The sequence below is a fragment of the Rhinolophus sinicus genome, chromosome 16 (assembly GCF_057876585.1).
Source record: "Rhinolophus sinicus isolate RSI-liver-muscle chromosome 16, RSI-T2T, whole genome shotgun sequence".
Lineage (NCBI taxonomy): Eukaryota > Metazoa > Chordata > Mammalia > Chiroptera > Rhinolophidae > Rhinolophus > Rhinolophus sinicus.
The window spans coordinates 117272465-117292446 of NC_142516.1; the positions used below are offsets into that span (position 1 = coordinate 117272465).

General features: G+C 37.9%; 1 protein-coding gene across 1 annotated transcript in view; it reads left to right on the forward strand.

Annotated features, from left to right (window-relative positions):
* The first annotated feature begins 932 nt into the window (after window positions 1-932).
* The window catches only part of FAM149A (family with sequence similarity 149 member A), a 40864-nt gene continuing 21814 nt past the window's right edge, over window positions 933-19982 (forward strand). Inside the window, exon 1 of the mRNA XM_019736067.3 lies at window positions 933-2056. Coding sequence (XP_019591626.3) covers window positions 1404-2056 — 653 coding nt within the window. The 5' untranslated portion in view covers window positions 933-1403. The remainder of the gene's footprint in view (window positions 2057-19982) is intronic.

The following is a 19982-nucleotide window of genomic DNA, read 5'->3' on the forward strand; positions in this document are numbered from 1 at the left end:
ACTTGGCGTTACCATGGAAATTTACTGTGGCTCAGAATCCAGCTTGGTAACTTGCAAAAGACTAAATATATAGTATATAGTGAATGTCATACAATGTGTATACTGTAGATCATGAATGTCCATTAATTTATTCACTACTAGACTTATTCTTCTTTCCCTGCCCCAAATCAGAAACTATATCTCTTGCATTATTAGTAACTTGCAAAAACATTAATGAATAAACCCTGTCCAAATTTTATTTTTAAATTTTGCTCAGAACTGACCCTGGACTCCTACAGATCATCACACTCATACACTACCTTTCACATATATTTCTTTAGACTTAGCAAAAATGCAATTTATTCCACTTAACAAGAAACTCTTACTTTTCATATCTGCCTTTGAGTTTGTATCGAATCAGTCTGATTATAGTTTGAGTTGTCAAAACATTTTAGTTATTAAATCTCTTGGTTTAAACACACACATTGTATGTGGATTTTACTAGTTTAGGTGTCAGAGCCCCCTCTTATTTCCTAGTTCTTGGGCGAGGCACCCCACTGTTGTTCCCTTATGTCATCTTTAGTGACACACTTTGAACATGAGAGGAGAGGAGCACTGCTGTTTCAAATCCACTCACCTAAATTTCACGTTTTTTTACCAATCTTCCCTCTTATCAGAGAGCTGGCCGTCTCCCTGAGCCTTGGCACATTTGATCTTGTCAGACTAGATAAGTTTCAGATCTTTTTGAAGCCTGTTTACCTTTCCCAGGGCTCTGTTCAAATGCCTTGCCCTCAGTCCAGAGCTTGGTGAATCTGGTGAAGTTCTAAGAATGATGGAGAAATTAGAGGGTGTTCCTTTAAGGCACGAATCAAGGTGGGGAGCTAGGGTATCTACTATGGATACAATCCCAAGCTGCTGTCCGGGGCCCAATTAGCAGCGAGCTAAGCAGGGTTTTTGTTTAGCTTAGCAACCGCCCGCGCGCTTTCCCGGGGGCCCATCTGGGTATCTCCGCGGGCGGAGGCCCAAATCCCCATCCTCAGGCAGCGGTGGCCCTGGCAGCTGAAGCACGTCGCCTCTGTGGGTTCCTCGACCCTTGGCTCTCCGGGGCCTCGCAGCATCAGGGCAGAGAAGGGACTACTCCCCGCAGAGGGTGGCCGCCGCCAGCAACCTCAGCGGGTCACCTGGCGTCGGGAAGGTGGATCCCAAGTGCTGCGGGGCTGAGCGCCGGGAGACGTTCCTCGGTGTGGGGAGTGCGGCAGAGCCCCCCGGAGCTCAGAGGCTTGCGGGTATCCGGAAACCCCATCCCCGCCCCGGGCCGCCTTGTCCGAATTCCTGCGGGCGGCGGTGGATGGAGCTCCGAAGACCTGCTCCCCATGTTCTTGAGGTTCAGGTAACATCGGGGATAGAATCTCCAAGACTGGGACATGAAGGTCGCTGTGTTGGACCTTGGGTCTCTCTTTGCCAAAATCTTCAAGACCTCGACGGCGCCTCCGGCGGTCCCCTCTCCGATTGCCTCCTCCAGCCACTCAAGGGGCGCTGCCGCCGCAGAGCTGGTGGGCACAGAGCTTAGCACTGCCTCCACCCTGACCCTCCCAGCCATGCCTCCTGAGTCCTCCTCCGCGTCTCAGGGGGAACCCGTCCTGCTCCATCCTTTGCTCACTACCTCCTACCCCAGGGTCTCTGTCGCGAACCGCTCAGCAGAAGCAATAGGGACCCCCTTCTCTCTGCCCAGCAGCCCGAGAGCAGCCAAAGTCCAGCCCCTGGCTCAGGCCTTGTCCCTGGCCTCCTCTAGCCGTGACTGCAGCGCCGCAGGCTCCCCAGGCCACCTGGTGACCGAGACAAGGCCGCTCCCCGGCCCTGGGGGGATCTGGGCCCCGCTCCCGTCGATTGGAGGCACCTCAGGCAGCAGCAGCAGTTTAGCCTCGAGCCCACGGAACCCCTGCCAGCCTGACCCCGGAGAGCGAGAACCCAGCGCTTGGATGCCCCCTGGGCCTGGCCCCAAGACCCTGTTCTTCACCCTGCCGGACATCGGTGAGGAGTGGGCCTCGGACAGCGACTCGGAGGATGGCGGAGAGGCGTGAGTAGCTGCAGGATCCCGGCCTGCGGTCTTTCCTTGGGACCCCTACCCCTCCACTGGCCACATTCACCTTGCCAGGAACCCTTCAGAAAATCGCTCTATTTGCAATGACTTGCACTAATTACCCTGGGCACCCTCCTTGCACTTTTCCTGGGTCCGTATGTTCTTTTCAAACACAGTGTGGCAGGCTTTTGCTCAACTTTCTCGTAGATAATCCTCCGCTGTTTACCAGCAGAGAGGCAGGGCTTGAAGAAAAGGAGGACAGAATTTTGTTTCTCTTCTAGCTGAAACATTGACACTTAGATTATTTGATAATCTGGTCTTCTCAACGACTTTGAGAGGAGTCTTCAGGTCCCTTTTTCTCATGCAGAATATGGCAGATGTGCAGGGTATCCAAATACATGTTGGCAGCTGCGATTTTAAGAAATGGTGCCTTCCAACTTTTCAAAGATCAGCCCCAATTCTTATCCCAAGTGGGATGGGTTTTCTTTGCTAGACATTTAATTAATTTACGTATGTATAACATCATCTGACACTGATGACACTCATAATGCTAAGAAGAGGTCTGATGTATACCCTAGAGTTCCTGAGTTCTTATATAGTCCCTTGAGGTACTCCAGAAAGTTGACAACCATGTCACAGAGCAGTAAAGAAACATTCTTCTTATAGAATGTGTATTTTGGAATTAAGGTGCATTTTATTTTTTAATGAGCAGAATATATGACTATTCTTAAGTGGTTACAAACATGTTCAGCCTTTGGAGTCCTAGGAAGGAATAGGGAAATGGTTAAAGGCAAACCAGAAGGGCCCATTCCCGAATGGAGATTTCTGCATTACAAGCTAGTAAAGGAAGAATAGTCAGGCCTGCTACTAGAGAAGCTCCCCACCACCCCAATTAACTAGAGAACTTTTGCATCGAGACTAATTCTAACCCATTCACAATCCAAATAATTACTTTTTTTTTTTACAAAACTGTGTGACATTCATCTCAGTACTAAAATAAGCAGTTAAATGTTATTTCTTTTCATTTAAAACATTGCGTTATAAAATACATTAATAAACTGACTTTTTCTTTCCTCAAGGAACATCAATTGCATTTGGATAAGTCGCTATAATATGTATGCCTAAAGAATTAGACCTTTGTAATTGGCTACTGGTTCTTAACATTTACACGATTAATGTTTTATGAGCAAACAGATCTACACATTGACCTTAAACTCTAGTATTAGTGCTTTTTACAAACAGGCCCTGAAAGGACTGGCTTTGGTTTCCATTGTTGAGCATTTTTGTCTATGTTTGTATTGTCTAAAAATTTTTAATAGATACTGTTTGATTCACACTTTTTTGGCATTATTTACAGAAGTCACCATTTTGCATTAGCAAATATATCAAATTTTACTGAAAATGCAGTCATTGAATTTTAGATAATTGCTATGAGAAATAATATGCACAGATATGTGCATTCAAGGATCTTTCTGGTAATGAGTTTGTGCCCTCTGTAGGACATCAGACAGCCCTCTGAGTACACCAGTTTTCTTTTTCACATGCAGAAATAGTCATATTCAATTCCTTTCATAACTCGTTCATTTTTTAATCATAAAGTTTACAAAGGGACTAGGGGAAAGGAAGAAAATATTAAGGTGATTTTCCCTAAAATACCACAGACATTTTGTACCTTGAAGTATATTTTTTCCCTCTTGGATTTTTGGGGTGGCTATTTATAACATTGAATAAACAAACGTCGTTCAACAATGGATTTAAATTATACAACTACCACTTCACTTGCCAGTTTGCAGATAGCGGCTACTAATCAACCTGATTGATTAACATTAAAATAGTGTATTTAGTTTTCTAAAGCCCAGGGACATGGAGACCTGGAGTTGGTTAAAACAGGAGTAGGAGCATGACACTTCCAACTTTGTTCTCCTTTCTCAAGATTGCTTTCACTGTTTATGGTCTTTTGTGATTCCATATAAATTTTAGGATTATGGATGGACCTAGAGGGTATTATGCTAAGTGAGATAATTCAGACAGAGAAAGACAAATACTGTATGGTTTCACTTACATGTGGAATCTAAAAGAAAAAAACAAAACAAACAAAGCAAAACAAAGCAGACTCATAGAAACAGAAACCAAAGGAATGGTTACCGGAGGGGGTGGGCGTGGGGGATGGGTGAAAATGGTGAAGGGGAATATAATCAATAATATTGAGAAAAGTTTGCATGGTGACAGATGATATTAGAATTAGTAGGGTGATCACATTGTAAGGTATAAAAAGTCGAATCACTATATTGTACACCTGACACTAACATAACTAATATAATATTGTATAATAACTATACTTAGATAAAAGGAAAGAAAAGTAGGAGTAGGAAGAGAAAAAGAGTAGATAAAGCGGATGTGGGTGCATGTAAACAAGTATAAACAAATCCTTAAGAAACGTTAATCTAATTTTAAGAACATTACCCTCAGTTACAAAGGAAAACTCTCATTCACAGTTTATACATTTCTGAAGAAAACCCATGCATTTTACATTTGACCTGGTTATGTATTTGGCCTTTGTTGAAACTAAAAATAGTGAAATTAATTTGGTGGGGGAATATGCAAACTTTCAAATCAGAGCCTTTTTTTTTTTTCCATTGAGGTGTAATATAGCAGCATGAGTTAGATCTCTGATCAATGAACTAGATAAAGGAATGGTTCATGGAAAAGTGTTGGCCCTTTCATTCCACACTGGCTGCGCATCTGAACCAGAGGTCCAGGATACTGAGTTCCCTTTTTTACCTCCCTCTCTTGCATGAACAAACAAAGCAAATGTAATCAGCACTTCACCTTCACCTCCCTGTGCATTTCATTTATACTTTGTACCTCATTTACACTGCTTTTCAGCCTCGCCCATCCCTCTTCACTACCTCCGTGTGCACTTCTGGTTTGAATTATAATATTATCATCTTGTAAAAGGTCTCATTCGCTGTTTGTTCTGGAAATATAGAATTTAAAACAGTAGATAACGTAGGTAGGTAGGAAGATAGAAATTGTAAATAATATATAAATGTTGGTAGACTGTAAACGTCACGTGGTCTGGAAGTGTTCATATCTTTTGTGAGTTATTGCTGTTATCATGTAATTATTGCTACTTGGAGTGTGAGAACCATTGTTAAAGTTATAGTAGTGTGGAAATATCACAGTAACTGCCTGCAGGGCTTATTGACTTGGCTGGCAATAAAGTGAAGGCAGAGACTTGTCTCTTAATTCATCTGGTACTGAGGCAGCCTAGAGTTGGAGAGATGCCTATGGACCCAGGAATCAGATGGATTGGATTCCACTCTCAGACTATTTGCTAGCTTGTAATTCTGGGCAGGTTATTCAGTTTTCCAAACTGTAGATTTTTCACCTTCATAATATGGAGACGATAATAATATTTCCCTCATTGGGATGTTCCAAAAATTAATTGAAATAATATTTTAAGTGCCTAACACATGCAGAAGTGCTTATAAAATGTTATCTACAATTACTATCTACTTCTTGGCACAGAAATGAAATTTGAGAACATGTTTCATTAAAGGATTATGTTCCAGGTGAAGAAAAGAGTGACAAAAAATTTCATTTATGTTTATCATGTGAATAATAAATGGACTCTTTTAGTTCAGTTATTTGGGAGAGCAAATTATATAGAATACACTCTAATCTTTCATCACTTCCCTACACAACTTACAGTAGATAATGGTTTCCTTAATCAGCATTACCACTGATTGCTGTATAATACGTACAAGAAATTTTTACTACCTTGGGATCGATCTTTTAATTTTTAATTTTTAGAGACAATGCAGAATCATCAGTAGTATCACAAATCGTACACGACCCCACCCCCCTTTGTGTAGCTCTTGTCCATTTCTACCTGGTAAATCCTGTGACTTATATAAACATCCTTTCGGGACCATAAATGCTGTCTGTCCTGTGATACTTAAGGCAACACATCAACACATGCCCACAAAGACATTTAATAAAATTTATTAAAACAATGAGTGAAAGCATTTTCTTCCATATGTTATCCACTTTTGTGTGTTTCTAATCTCATAAAAATCTAGGGGCAATTTAAATCGCTTTCGTTAAGAATAATTATTATCATGGGCTTTTTTGTTTTGTCGTCTTGGAGTTCTCCCTAAGTTAGTAATGCTTTCTGCTGGGACTTTGCATGTCCATGGGGATGAATGATGAGCTCAGTAGACAATTGTCATGTGACTATTACTTTCTATTAAAGTCATATGACCATTACTTGCATTAAAAAGAGTAATAAATTTGACTTGGTCGTTATATCTAGTATCTTCTCAAAAGAAAAGGAAAGAAAACAATTTTGTTCTCCCATCTTTTGCAATAGTTTTTTAAACTTTAAGTTGTCTTCTTGGTTATTATACTTAACATCATAAAAAATACATTTGAGGTAATAGTTATGTGTTCTACTGTGTATGTAAAGAACACATTTTGAATTTTTTCTAAGGCAATGGCTAACATGTATAGTATTTGACATGTGCCTAGTTCATAATAACAATCATATGATATGGGATTTGAATCTTTTATAGCTCTAAAATTGTAATAGTTAATTTAATTAGTATAGGTTTTAGAGCACAAGTTTGAAGCAGATTGACTTTGACTCGAATCCCACTCTAATATGTTTCTGAGAATACTAAGAATAAAATACTAATTAAGTATTCACCTTGAGTACCACTACAGCATCTTATGTACAAGGTACAGCTTACTGCTGTGATCTGCAGGAAAGGTAAATATATTGTTTTTTAAACAATAATTGTCAACCTGTATTTATAAAATACCTATTCCATCTAAAACCCAGATGGAGCTAGAGTTTTTGAGTAATCAGAAGAAGAATTGGAAATGGATCTTATCAAAGAGCAGGGAAAATAAGATGAATATGTCAGGAGAGATTTCAGACAAGTTGCCATGAACATGTGTTAAGAGAGAAGAAGATGTCCATGGATTGTGGGAAAGAAAGGGGGTCGGGGATTTGAGTCGTAAATAATGTGTCAAATTGGGGCAAATAGAAACTTGGGGTTTGGGAAGACATTCTAGGAGACTAAAACTGTGTGCACAAAAGCATGGAGGTACAACACTACCTGTCAAATAAGGGGTTCAATTAGTTAGGAGCATAGTGTTTGAAAAGGCATTAAGAAAAAACTGGAGAGAGACTTGAATACTAGACCTTGTTTAGTAAACACTGGATAGACCACTAAATGTTTGTAGGCACAGAAGTGGCATGAACAGGACTGAGCTTTAGAAGGATTAAACTAATGCATAAGAGAATGTAACCACAGAAAAATGGTAACAAGGCTCAAGCAATAAACCCCAGGAGAGGTACAGGGGTCTATGAATGAAACTGATAAAAACAAAGATATTGGGACGATACATGTCACCGAGCTTGGCCACACATTGGTGAGGGTGAAAATCACACTCTACCACAGTGGTAAAAACTAAAACTCTGTTATCTGGGATTTTTTGCCCCATCTTTATTTTAGGCTTTGGTATCATTTTGGGACCAGGACATTCAGAGGTGGGGAAGGAGCTCACTTGTTTTTGGTAACCTCTGTCTTTGCTGGATGAGAAATATCCATAATCTCATTTTATCCTTCTTCTTTATACCCCAGGTCTCATGGATCTATCCACAAAGGCCCTTCAAGTTAGGGGTCTTTCTCCTTTGCTTCTGTGGTACCCACAGGAGGCCTTGGGGTCAGCCAGCTGCTTTCATACAAACCTCCATCACAGGACTTCCAGGAGGATGCCAGTCCATATGACCCAGGCTTTCTTTTCCCTCTGGGATCCTATCACTTTATCCAGGCTCTACTGAAGGATCAGGGCACAGGTCCCTTCTGATTCCTTACCCGACAAACCTATCTTAGGTCAGCCTTCACCTTGTACTCCAGCTCACCAGGGGTCTGACATCCTTTAGGAACTCTGGTGTTGAGTGCCTGATTCAGTGCCCCACCAGCTCCTTGGGAATGAAAAAAGATGAGCCTTCCTACGGAGGCTCATTACTGCGCCACAGTACAAATCAAGTGAAGGGCTGGCTGGATTTCAGCCTCCAATAGACCTCGTGCCTGGGTGCCCTCTGTATGCCACATTGTCCCTGATGGACTATTTTGGTTTGTAGTGGCCCCTGAATCACACAGTCCCATCCCCTAACCTCCCTGAGATTTCCTTTCTCAGAGACATAAAATCTGAGTCCACAGCATCTCCCGATTCCAGGGAACCCACTTCCCTTCTAAAGGTTCGGAAGAACCTCCCTGCCATATCTATTTCCTCCTAAATCTTTTTCCTTGTAAAATCCATACCAATCTTTTAAGTTCAGGCTTTAAAAAACAAAACAAAAAACAAGCAAAAAAAAACGTAAACATCAAGGGGGAAAAAATCCTCCTGCATTCTGTTTTCTGAAGCAAGAAGCAAAAAAAGCCTTGGATTACTTAGTGTGAGAAGGGACAAAGGAAAATGAAAACACTAGGGACAAAATATCAGTTAACATTTAAAAGTAATCTACCACACATCTTTCACATACAGAGAACACTCTTTTTTTCCTTTTACCAGTGCAGTGTAGGTATTTGTTTCATTCAGCAACAGGCAAATTGTACCTCTTTGGGTATGAATAATTTTATAATCCATAGGCAACCATTTTGCTTTGTAGTAAAAGTCATCAGAACATTTTATGATCCTAAGAATACTAGGTATTATCCGGACATATATTAAATATGACATGATTCGTTAAATGCTATGTGCTATTCATTAGATAAATGCATTAATACTATTCATTAAACATGTATAGAAAAAATTCAAAAGTTGCCCCTTTATTCTTGAGAGAAATGGTCACTGAAGACACCATATGTAAGAAAGCACAGAAATTAAATAAAGCCTTTGAAATTTCCAATTGTGAACTTGGAAAAGAAGTTTAAGGTCTTTGCAATGACAAGAAAAACAGTCAAATAAGACTTTCCCTACTGTTGTTTAATAAACAGATTATTAAGCCTAAACTGAACTAAATAAAATGTTCTCCTCTGCATATATACATATATATTCTTCTTAGGATCATTATCATCTTAAATTTATTATAATACCAGTAACAAAGATGAAGACATGCCTCACCTTGGAAGCCCACAATTTACCTTAGGCTTTTAATACTAATAATTACACTAGTATTTAAGAGAATGTCACAAGAGACATAGAAGGTTAAAACAAGTATTTATTGAAAAACGCAACATTTAAATTCAAATTCCTAACATCAAATATTGAAGTATTAGAAACCATTTATGTATATGCAAGACTTATTAAATCCAGTTGAAATAAGAGTCTACATTGAATAAAATGAACCCTTCTCCCTAAAAAAACAGTAATTTCATGGCCAAATTAATGCATAAAAAATAAATCCTAGGAAAGTTTATTTTTAGCGTATGAAGTATATTTTAAACATACAGATAGATGATATATTCTGAAGGAAAGGTCTACTAAAGTCAGACTTTTGTTTTACTTACATTTTGTAGTCGTGTTTCACTGATTAACATGAGCATTGCTCAAATATATATTATTCTACTAAGCTGAGGTTCTTAGTATTTGAAATGAGAGCTGGTATTGCCATGTCTACTAGGTACCAAATGCTGCATGCATGTTCTTAAAGACATTACCATGAATCTCCAAAGCAAACATCCATGGTAGGAATCTTATTTTCATTCTACAGATGAAGAAATTGAGGCTCAGAAAGGAGAAGAAATTGTCTTACTCCACACAGCTCATATGTGAACAGTATCACATTTAAATCCAAGTAGTCAATGTATATTATCCACACATATGTGTAACCAAGCATTTTTAACAAGTTATTTAAGATAATAATGAGGATTAAAATCTATTTCTAAGGTCATCAGAGGTATTTTTCCTGGAACAACCTGACTCTAAGAAATTATACTCTTTCCAATAAAAATAAATTTGAAAAATAAAAATTATTTAAATAAGTAGTCTAAAAGTATCTTCCTCCGAATAATATTCCTGTTACTACTGATAAGGAAACCAAAGTTAAAGCTTAGTTTTGTCCATTTTGAAGTACAGATAACCAATAGCATTTAATATAAAAAGCATGAATTCTTTAAAATAAAGCATTAGTTTTACTCTTTCTGGTTCATTATATATGTATACGTATGTTTTTTATAAATTATTTTGTGTGTATTTAATAGCAAATCAAATATTTTATCCATGTGAATAAGGCAGTAATGAGCAAGCATGTCTTACTAGAAAAAAAAAATGGAGCAGAAGGAATTAGATATGACCCTTGGAAGGGGAAAGGATATACCTGCACATTAGCATTTTCTTAATTAGATGGTTCACTTAAGGGTTTAGAAGAAACCTTATAATTAAATATTGACAACTGTAATCCTTGCCAGACACTTATATTCATGCTTATCTAATGAATATATTTCTTTCACATAACATTTAATGTTTTGAATCTTTCTTGCTTGTTGATTTCCAACATAAATGATATAATTTTGAAGATCTAAAAAAATCTGATAATGAAATATTTGTCTTAAAGATTCATTAAAGTGATTTTTATAATAATTATTGACTTCAATTCCTTACAATAAAATTTCTTTTAATAAGGCATATCACAAAAATTTACCCTGAAAAAAATTACAGGACTCTATTCAAGATGTAAAAGGAATATTGATGACAATTACTGAATTCCAATGTATGCAAAAATATATCGTGTCTGTACTAACAGGCTGCCTCACACCAATTGATTTGGGCTAAAAAAATGAACCTGTGTTGTCATCCTATATCCAGCAGTTGTCTTTTTGTCCTTATTCTCTCTTCTAACTTCATTGAAGTTCTACTTCTAATCCTTTCGTCATTGTCTTGACATTGTGGTAAGTTTAACCCTGGACTTGATGAGTAAGTTTGATTCTTGGTTTAACCCTCAAAGCTCCTGAGAATCTCTCTTATAATGTAATCTACCAACACTTATCCCTGTGGGAACTGAGGTTTAAGGAATCATCGATCACTTTGGCTACTGTTTTGGCTGTAGGTAATAAATTCTTCCATTTCTTACCCAGCATGCTTGTGTCTTTTCTAAGCATCCATAAAACAGTGCAAGCTAATGGGTTAGCTTGTGAACAGAGTCAAATCCCAGATTCTTCAGTCTTTGACAGTCAACGTTATGATTTCAAAGAATTATGTAATAGCAAATATGTAAGTGACAATCACTTTCTTTTCTTTTGTTACGAAACCACCTTATTTTGCAAAGCAGTGACAGCTGAAATTGCTTAACATGAGTTCTACTGTTAAAATTAACGGTCTGAACTAGACAGTTAAAAATATATGGAATGTAGGAGACGGGGACACATGCTTACATAGAAGGTGAAGAACTTGGTAGTGGGTGGTCACTTTGTTACCTGGATCATCCACTCTCCAAAGAGGGGTAGCTTTGTGACCAAATTCAGAAAAGGATAGAATTCTGCTAAGACCCTAAGATACATCTAAATAATGATTTTATGAGTAAGAACTTCAACCAACCTATACTCCTCCAGGATGGAGGCGGGGGGGGGGGTGGGTTGGCTTTCAACATTTTACTATTTCTGTAGAACTCAGCATAGTGATGGGTTCACAGTCATACGGGTTGATGATTGAACTGCTATGGGTAGCATCTCAGAAACCTTTTATTTTCTCTTAGTACATTTTCCTCTAAATAATAATGGTAGTTCTTGACTCACTGTTTTATGATATGTGCTAGCCAGCCACCATCTTGAGGCAGCTCATTCTCACTGAATAAGCACAGTGCTTATTATTAGGATGTCTGCCACACCCACATCCCCTTTGGAGAAACTGTCTACCATAACCCTTGCTGGGGGAAGCAGCCTTAAGCAGTTCCTCAAACAGAATGATGGTGCTACTTTTAGCTCATGAGAGGAAGCGTGAAAGTCTGATGACAGTCAATCTGTTAGCTGGCCAGCAATCAGTGAAGTTGTTTAGGGGAAGCTGTGCCCAAAGAGGGATGTAAATGTAGCAGAATATGTTTCTTGTGAGAATTTACATGGGAGGGAGCGTTAGTAGGCACCCCTCTCATAGGGTTGTTGTCAGGTTTAAATAAGGTTATTCACATGAGGCACTCAGCAGAGTGCTCAGCTGAAATATGAGGTCTTAATAAATGTTAGGTAATTATTATGAATATTATTGTTATTAACTGGAGCTGAAGAATACTCTGAGAGAAGGTAGAGAACAGATGTCATGAGATACATGGGATTATGAATAATCGAAAGCTCTCAGAAGCAGAGACCAAAAAGAAATATTAGGTAGAGGATGAGATATTGAAGCAGCAACATAAACGAGCTGAATCACATTAATAATCATGATGCCTTCACCATGTAAACTCATACTGCCAAGAGGGCAAGAAGCTGGTCTGTTCTCTAGCTGCCCAGGAGGTTGAATGACCTTCATGTTCTCAAAATTCTCATCCCAAAAGCCTGGTGTTGCCATCGTTGTTCCTTCCTTAAATTCCTGTTTGGGTGGTGTCATGTGGTGTCTCAGCTCATGCTCCCCGCACAAGAACGTATGAGATGGTGAGGCCAAAAAGGAACATCCACGGAGCCATAGATGGGGAGTCATACCACTATATTCTCGCTGGTGGCTGGGTTGGAGACACAGGAAGCAGGAGCCACACGATCCGCAATCTGTGGTCCGATTCTCTGCCAACCAACCAAGCAACCAGCGTAGCCACGACAGTTATATCACTGGCTAATGGCTAACCAGTAACAGCTGATGGCCAACTAGTCACAGCTGATGGCCATCTACTACCTGAACCATCACCTTTCCACATGAGGCCGAGAGCCTGGAAACTGCTCTCTGGGACTCTGTCCCCATAGGTGGCATTTCCTGAACTCCTGTGGGATCTGGACTCTTATTTTTAATATTTCAATTTTATTGATTCCCAGTGTGGGGACAGAGTCCCAGAGAGCAGTTTCCAGGCTCTCGACCTCACATGGAAAGGTGCTGGCTCGGGTAGTAGATGGCCATCAGCGGTGACTAGTTGTCCATCAGCTGTAACCGGTTAGCCATTAGCCACTGATATAACTGCCGTGGCTATGCTAACAAGAGCGGGATTGGCTGGTTGTTTGGTTAGTTGGTGGAGAAGCGGACGGCGGATTGCACCTAGCAAGTGGGGTTGGTTGGTTGGTGGGTTGGTTGGCAGAGAATCGGACCGCAGATTGCGGATCGTGTGGCTCCTGCTTCCTGTATGTCCAACCCAGCCGCCAGCGAGAATATAGCAGTATGACTCCCCTATCCATGGCTCTGTTGGTGTTCCTTTTTGGCCTCACTATATCCTGCGTTCTTATGTGGGGAGTGGGAGCTGAAACCCTGCATGACACCCAGGAAAGGAAATCTTATCATTATAATTATCTTACCTTCCAAGTTCATACCACTCATTATGAGGTGAGTCTCACTCTTTGTAACTGAAAAGGATAAGTTGATTCTCTTGTCCTTTCTAATATTTTCCCAAGTTTTTCTTCCTTTGCTGGATGGATAGAGTTTATCCACTCTCTCAGCTTCTCTGCCATATGGGGGAATCAAGGAAGGCTTACTCTTTAAAAAATGGGCTATGTATCACAGTTCTCTGGTGATTTTTGAACTAAATTTCTGTTTTAGAACCATTAAAGATGAATATTGAAAAATAGAATGGAATTTTGTAATGGGAAAGTTGTCATGTAAGTCAATTACAAATGCTGTGTTTATGACAGTTACTTTGAAGTCAAAGGTTGCATTTTGTACGATCTTTGAGAATCCCTCTCTGCCCACCAGGAAGAAGTGTGCTGGCATTGATTTACTGGCTGACATCTGCCTCCAGTTCCATACTCAATGGCATCACACTGGTAGTTTGAAGCTGGGTAAGGAGGGAATATTCACACCCTGCAAATCAGCTTTTATTTCATAGAGCTGGTTTACCATCACACCACTGCTAATAAGTATAAGAAGTATGTTTATTTCCAAAGCCATCCTGGATATGAGAAGTAGATCGAAACAAAAGGATGTTTTTGGCTAAAGTTTATGAGATTACTGAAAATGGTTCTGCCATGTGAACACTGATAAGAGATGCTGATTACTCGACATCTTCAGAAGTCACATAGCTCGAGTGTGGGTACAGCGTCGCTATTGAGTGGTTCTCAGCCTTGGTTTCCTCCACATTATAGGATTACATTGACATGTATGACACATGATTGTGCATAATTGTTCATGTCATGTAATCTCTTACTTTCCACATAACCAAAAGTATGGGAATGTAAATGAAAGGGATAGTCTTGGAAATACTCTAGTTTTTAAAATGCTAATTGTTGATACAAATTAGTCCTAAATTTCTTGGTTCTGCCCTCACAACTGAGAGTGAGGTTAAGGACCACGATTTTAGCTGATGCATGGATAAGAAGAACTTGTGCTCTGCAGGAAGACTCATGTAGTACTGTTTTGAAGAGTGACTCAGCTAAATGCTATTAAGGAGACAAAAAGAAATAACAGAAACCTCTAAGAAACACCTTAGCGCACAAGACTTTCATCCTTCTTATAATGAAGAAAATGTGTTTTTGTCTTTATTATAGACAAAAATTGAGCTGTGCTGAATGAAAATGGGTCTATTATGTTCTAGACTTTATGGTTTTTGTGAACTCAAGGTCAATGTTAACATCAATTTAGGATAAAAATGTTTATCGTTGTTATTTAATGTACTTCAGCTGCTCCTTTGGTTAAAACTGAGACTTTGAGTTGAGCGTGTGTGTGTAGTCCAAATACACTTCTAATCCAAATACTTGTTCCTGTTGGAAACTTCTGTTTTTGCCTCAAGCTGACCGTGTAGCAGGATGCAACCCTGTTTTCACCAGAAACCCTCAGTGAATTATTCTTACATTAAAAGCATTAGGGAAAAAAATAAGTTTTACTGAAGATTTTCTTAGGAGATGAATGGTGATTTACATCACACATTTTGCAATATTTCACTACAAAAATTCCCTTAGTTTTACTTCCAGCAATGGCAGAGTAGCGAGTTTTGCACCAACTATCATCTGAGTGTAACTAGAAAGGCTGGACAATAAATTAAAAAAACACACAAAAAACCTAGGAGTTAGGGTGAAATGGAAATAGACCAGTTTCACAGAGACTGAACCCCAGATTTAAATCTTCTTAATTATTGATTGGAAATAGACCAGTTTCACAGAGACTGAACCCCAGATTTAAATCTTCTTAATTATTGATTGGATCAGGGTGATTTGGGATGGCTAGAGTCCCAAGCCCAGTTTGCTGTATTAGGCAAATTTAATTCCCTCTAAATTTAAGCTGTAAGCAACAACTTTATATTGTTTATCAAAGACACAGCTTAAATATAAGAATACAGAAATGTTGAATATAAATGTGTGGATAAAGTGTGCATACAAATTCTAATGAAAGGAAAGCTGGTGCAGCTTTTATAATATCAGACATACTGGTAGTAGACTTTAAAATATAAAATGAAACCAACTTATAATAGTGATCTAGCAATTATTACAAAGTGTTCACTTTCTCCTCTACTAATTAAAAGAATAAATGAAATCAAGTATTAAAAACGGTGTCTTGGGAAAACTTGACTATATTGATGTTGCAGTTTAGGAAATAGAACTCTTCATAGAATATATTTAGGTAGCTGTTTTCACTTTGAAAGCTTGATGAATTCTTGATAAAAATATTTATAAAACAATTTTTGGATTCCTTGTTTTCTTTCACTTTCTACTGATAAAAGTATCATAAGGTAAATGGTTAAAAGTAAGGAAATATATTTAATATTAATGAATGTTGTTGAACCCATTTATCCAATGTATTAGATTGAAACATAAAATTTCTGTTTTTCTGATTCAAAACCGTATGCTATCAGTAATTTTATATGATTTCACCTAATAATTATTGTCCTGATCAATTTCAGCACTCATTTAGAAGTTGTTGGGTTTTTAAATAACCAAGATAAGTGTTTTGTTTTGAATAATATACTAATTCTATATCCTTCTATAATTTAATATAAGCTGTAGATCTCATAGATTACTTGGGAATTTCTAAATATTTTTATGCTCTTCATATGAAAAGTCTAATACTTTTTCCTTATGCTATCTCTTTTTAGATACAGCTTTCCTTTAAATTTTAAAACTATTTTTTATTCTTTGCTAAATATAGTGAACTTTAGCTTCTTTCTATTATCCATAGAGGACTTTTGATGGGTAGGCCATGCATAGAAGTATGGTGTAAGCTTTGTCACTAGTGGCCTAAGCTTTGCCATACCGTCAACTTCTTTTTGCCTCAGTTTACAAATCTGTAGAATGATATTAACAATATTCCTCCCTTTCAAAGAATCATTGTGAAGCTTAAATGCACTAACATGTATCAAGGGCTTAAAATGGACTGGGATATGACAAGTATTAAAAAATGTTAGTGAATATTGTTATAGAACATATTTGATATGTCTATAATAGATGTCCATAGACCATCTGTATGAAAAATGAACTTTATCGTAAATCTGCAAATTAGATCTGAGGTGAATTTTTAAAAGGGTAATAAGTAAGGTTTTAAAGTCAGACTGGATAATTGGAAAAATTGTTTATTCCTAGTAATTTACTTACTATTTCTTCTCTGTACAAAAAAGTAGCCACCTTTCAGGTTGTCGTGAGGTTTAGAAGTAAGGTATGTGGGTCCCTGACCCTATTTTCCTGCCAGAGTGAAAGCACTCCATCCATGGTACATGTCAGTATTGTGACATTTTCTGTTGGCTGTACATACTAGACATTGTTCACTGAAATTGTGACTTCTAATCTGAACAGAATTCTACATTTTACTGTAGATGAATTCTCACTAATTCCTAAATTTTGCAAAAAAGGATGCATTAAAATCCATCTGGCATGGTATTTGAAATGGTAAAAGAAAGATTGACATCTAGTGGCTTTCTAGTAGTATTACATAAAAATGTTTTAATCCAAAATTGCTTGCTTTACATAGGCTGTCCTTAGAAAAAATTTCATATAAAGCAAATTTCTGTAATTATTTAATGTCAGATTATAATTTCTTGTAATCATTTAAAATAATTTCCTTATACATTTTGCCACCTAGGTAAATTTATTTTCATTTTTGTGTTAAATAATATATTAATTTTATGTTTTTCTATAATTTTATATAAGCTGTGGACTTTATAGTTTACCTAGCACTTTCTAAAATTATTATACTATTCACACTGAAATAATAGAACATGGTATTGTTTTATTGGTCTTCTTGGAAAGTAGTCCTAACTTGTAAAATATATTTAAATGTGTAGAGGAGTTTAATGCATTTATTAAATACACTTTATTTTATAATAGTTTTAAATTTACAGAAAATTACATTATTTACATTTCATATTATGATATATTTGTTACAATTAATTAACCAAAATTGATGCATTATTAACTAAGCTCTAAATTTCATTCCAATTTCATCAGTGTATAAATCAGCGTTCTCCAGAAAAATAAAACCAATAGGATGCATCTATATCTATTCCTACACCTATTTTTATATCTCTATTTATAGATTTACATAGAGAGATATATATTGATAGATAAGTAGATAGATATAAAGAGATAGAGATATATTTTAAGGAATTAGTTCACAATTGTGGAAGCTTGGTAAGTCTAAAGTTTGCAGTAACTTAAGGTATCTCAATCATTTTTTATATTGATTACACATTGAAATGATAATATTTTAGATATATTGGATTAAATAAAATATATTTCTGTCCCAGAAAGAAAGGTCAGTGTGGTTTATGACTCATGCCGTGCAGGCTGATAAAATTCAAAGCACAAAATTTACATAAGAGAATTATATTAGTGGAGTGGTGGAAGCACTACCAACTTGGACTAGAAGGGTTAAGGCTGCTTGGACTTTAAATAGCTGTGGACCAGTGACTGCTGCCCTGTATCTCCTGCTGCCCCTCTTTTCAAACATATGAAAAGAGGAGAAGAAGAATATGGAGCAGAAGAATCACCCAGCCACGTCTTGCTGGAATTCCTTAATTTTTTGGATTGTGAGCATAACAAAATGTCAGCTGCGGTTATCTGGCCTCTGTCTCCTTACTGTTTGTTCAGCTTGCAGGAGGCTGCAGGTGTTCAGGTGGAGAGGAAATGCCCCAAGAAGGAGTCTCTGCATTCTTACTTGAACATGATTGAGGTGATTAAATTTTAGGGATTCTTGTGCATGCATGTGGAAGGAATGTAAATTATGTGTGGCCAGGAAGTGGATTACGGCAGACTAAAGATGTCTGCAAATTCTTTGACACTCTTCTTGTTGACAGGTAGGTTCTATTTTCCAACCCTTTGAATCTGTGACTGATTTGATAATAGAGTACAGTAGAAGTGACACTATGCCCGTTCCAGACAAGCCTTTAATAGAGCTGACAGCTTCTGCCTTTTCTTGGTGTCTGAAGCTGCCATGTAGGAATTATGACTCCCCTGTTGGAGAGACTACTTGGGGATGTCTTGAGACTGTAGGGGAGAAGGGCCCAGTGGTGCTCAGCCTTCTAGCCATCCCCCTACCCCAAAGTGCTAGCTATGTGGGTGAAGCCTTCTTGGACCCTCCAGAGCAGCCCAGTAGCCAATTGAATACCACTGAGTAACCCAGTCAATGCCATATGGAGCAGAAGAATCACCCAGCCACGTCTTGCTGGAATTCCTTAATTTTGTGGATTGTAAGCATAACAAAATGACAGTTGTTTTAATCCACTACGTTTGGGGTAGTTTGCTATGCAGTAATAGATACCTGGGACACACACACACACACACACACACCACATCCTAGTTGGGTGACCTTGAACATATTACTTAAAATCTCTGCCTTCAGTATTTTCATCAATAAAATTGGATAATAGTATCTACCTGGTATGGGTGTTAAATAATTAAAATAGAATATGTATAAAGCAACTACCATATATTTGGATCATAGAGGTCTTCTTTTTCTTTCCCTGTCATGTATCACTTTACATATAAACAGTATTAGCAGTCATGTGTTTACTTCAGATGCCATCAGTCTTTTTTTTTCTTTTCTGAAACACACCCTACATGTATACACATAAGTATTTATCAGGCTTTAAAATCTCATTAACCTTAGAATTTATAACCACTTACTGATTATCTGTAAATATGGTAAGGATCATAGTATTCTTAGTTCAGGAAATGGATGATTGTTTTGTTGTTGGTAGTGGTTTCTTATCATCTTAGGGTTGTCTCTTAAGAGTCAAATTCAAAATAAATAAACTGGATTTTTTCACTACTAAATAAAACAGGCATGGTTTACCTCTGCAAGTGCAGGATACTGAGGAGGAATAGGTGGGCTTCTTTGTACTTGTTCAGACTTAGGAGGCCTCAGATCTCAAAGGAGAATGGCTATGGACGGCAGGCTGGAAAGTGCACCAGAATCCACTTTATTAGTAATAATTGTCAAAAATCTTTTAATGGAGAAACGTATACCATAGGTAGTGTCTATCTTTTCACATTTTGCTTTAAAAATGTATCTTCAGCTAACTCACTCCTGTTTCTTTTAGTTTATGAAAATGGTGGCCTGGTAATTTTGCTCTCACTACAGAGCCGTGACTCTGGTCCTGGTATAATTGTGTGACTCCAAGACTGAAACAAGCACATAATAAACCAAACCACAGGTTTGTCTCTGGTTTGTAGACAAAAATTATTGGACTATATGATATAAAGCATCTATTGGAAGACAGTGAGACAGGATACGAAAGAAAACAAATCTTTGGTGCATAATTAGACCTACAGTTCCTGGTAACCAGAATAGCACCTCGCATTTACCAGGTCTGAGAAATTCTATTTAAAAGAATTAAGGACAGCAAACACTTGTCTGCTCA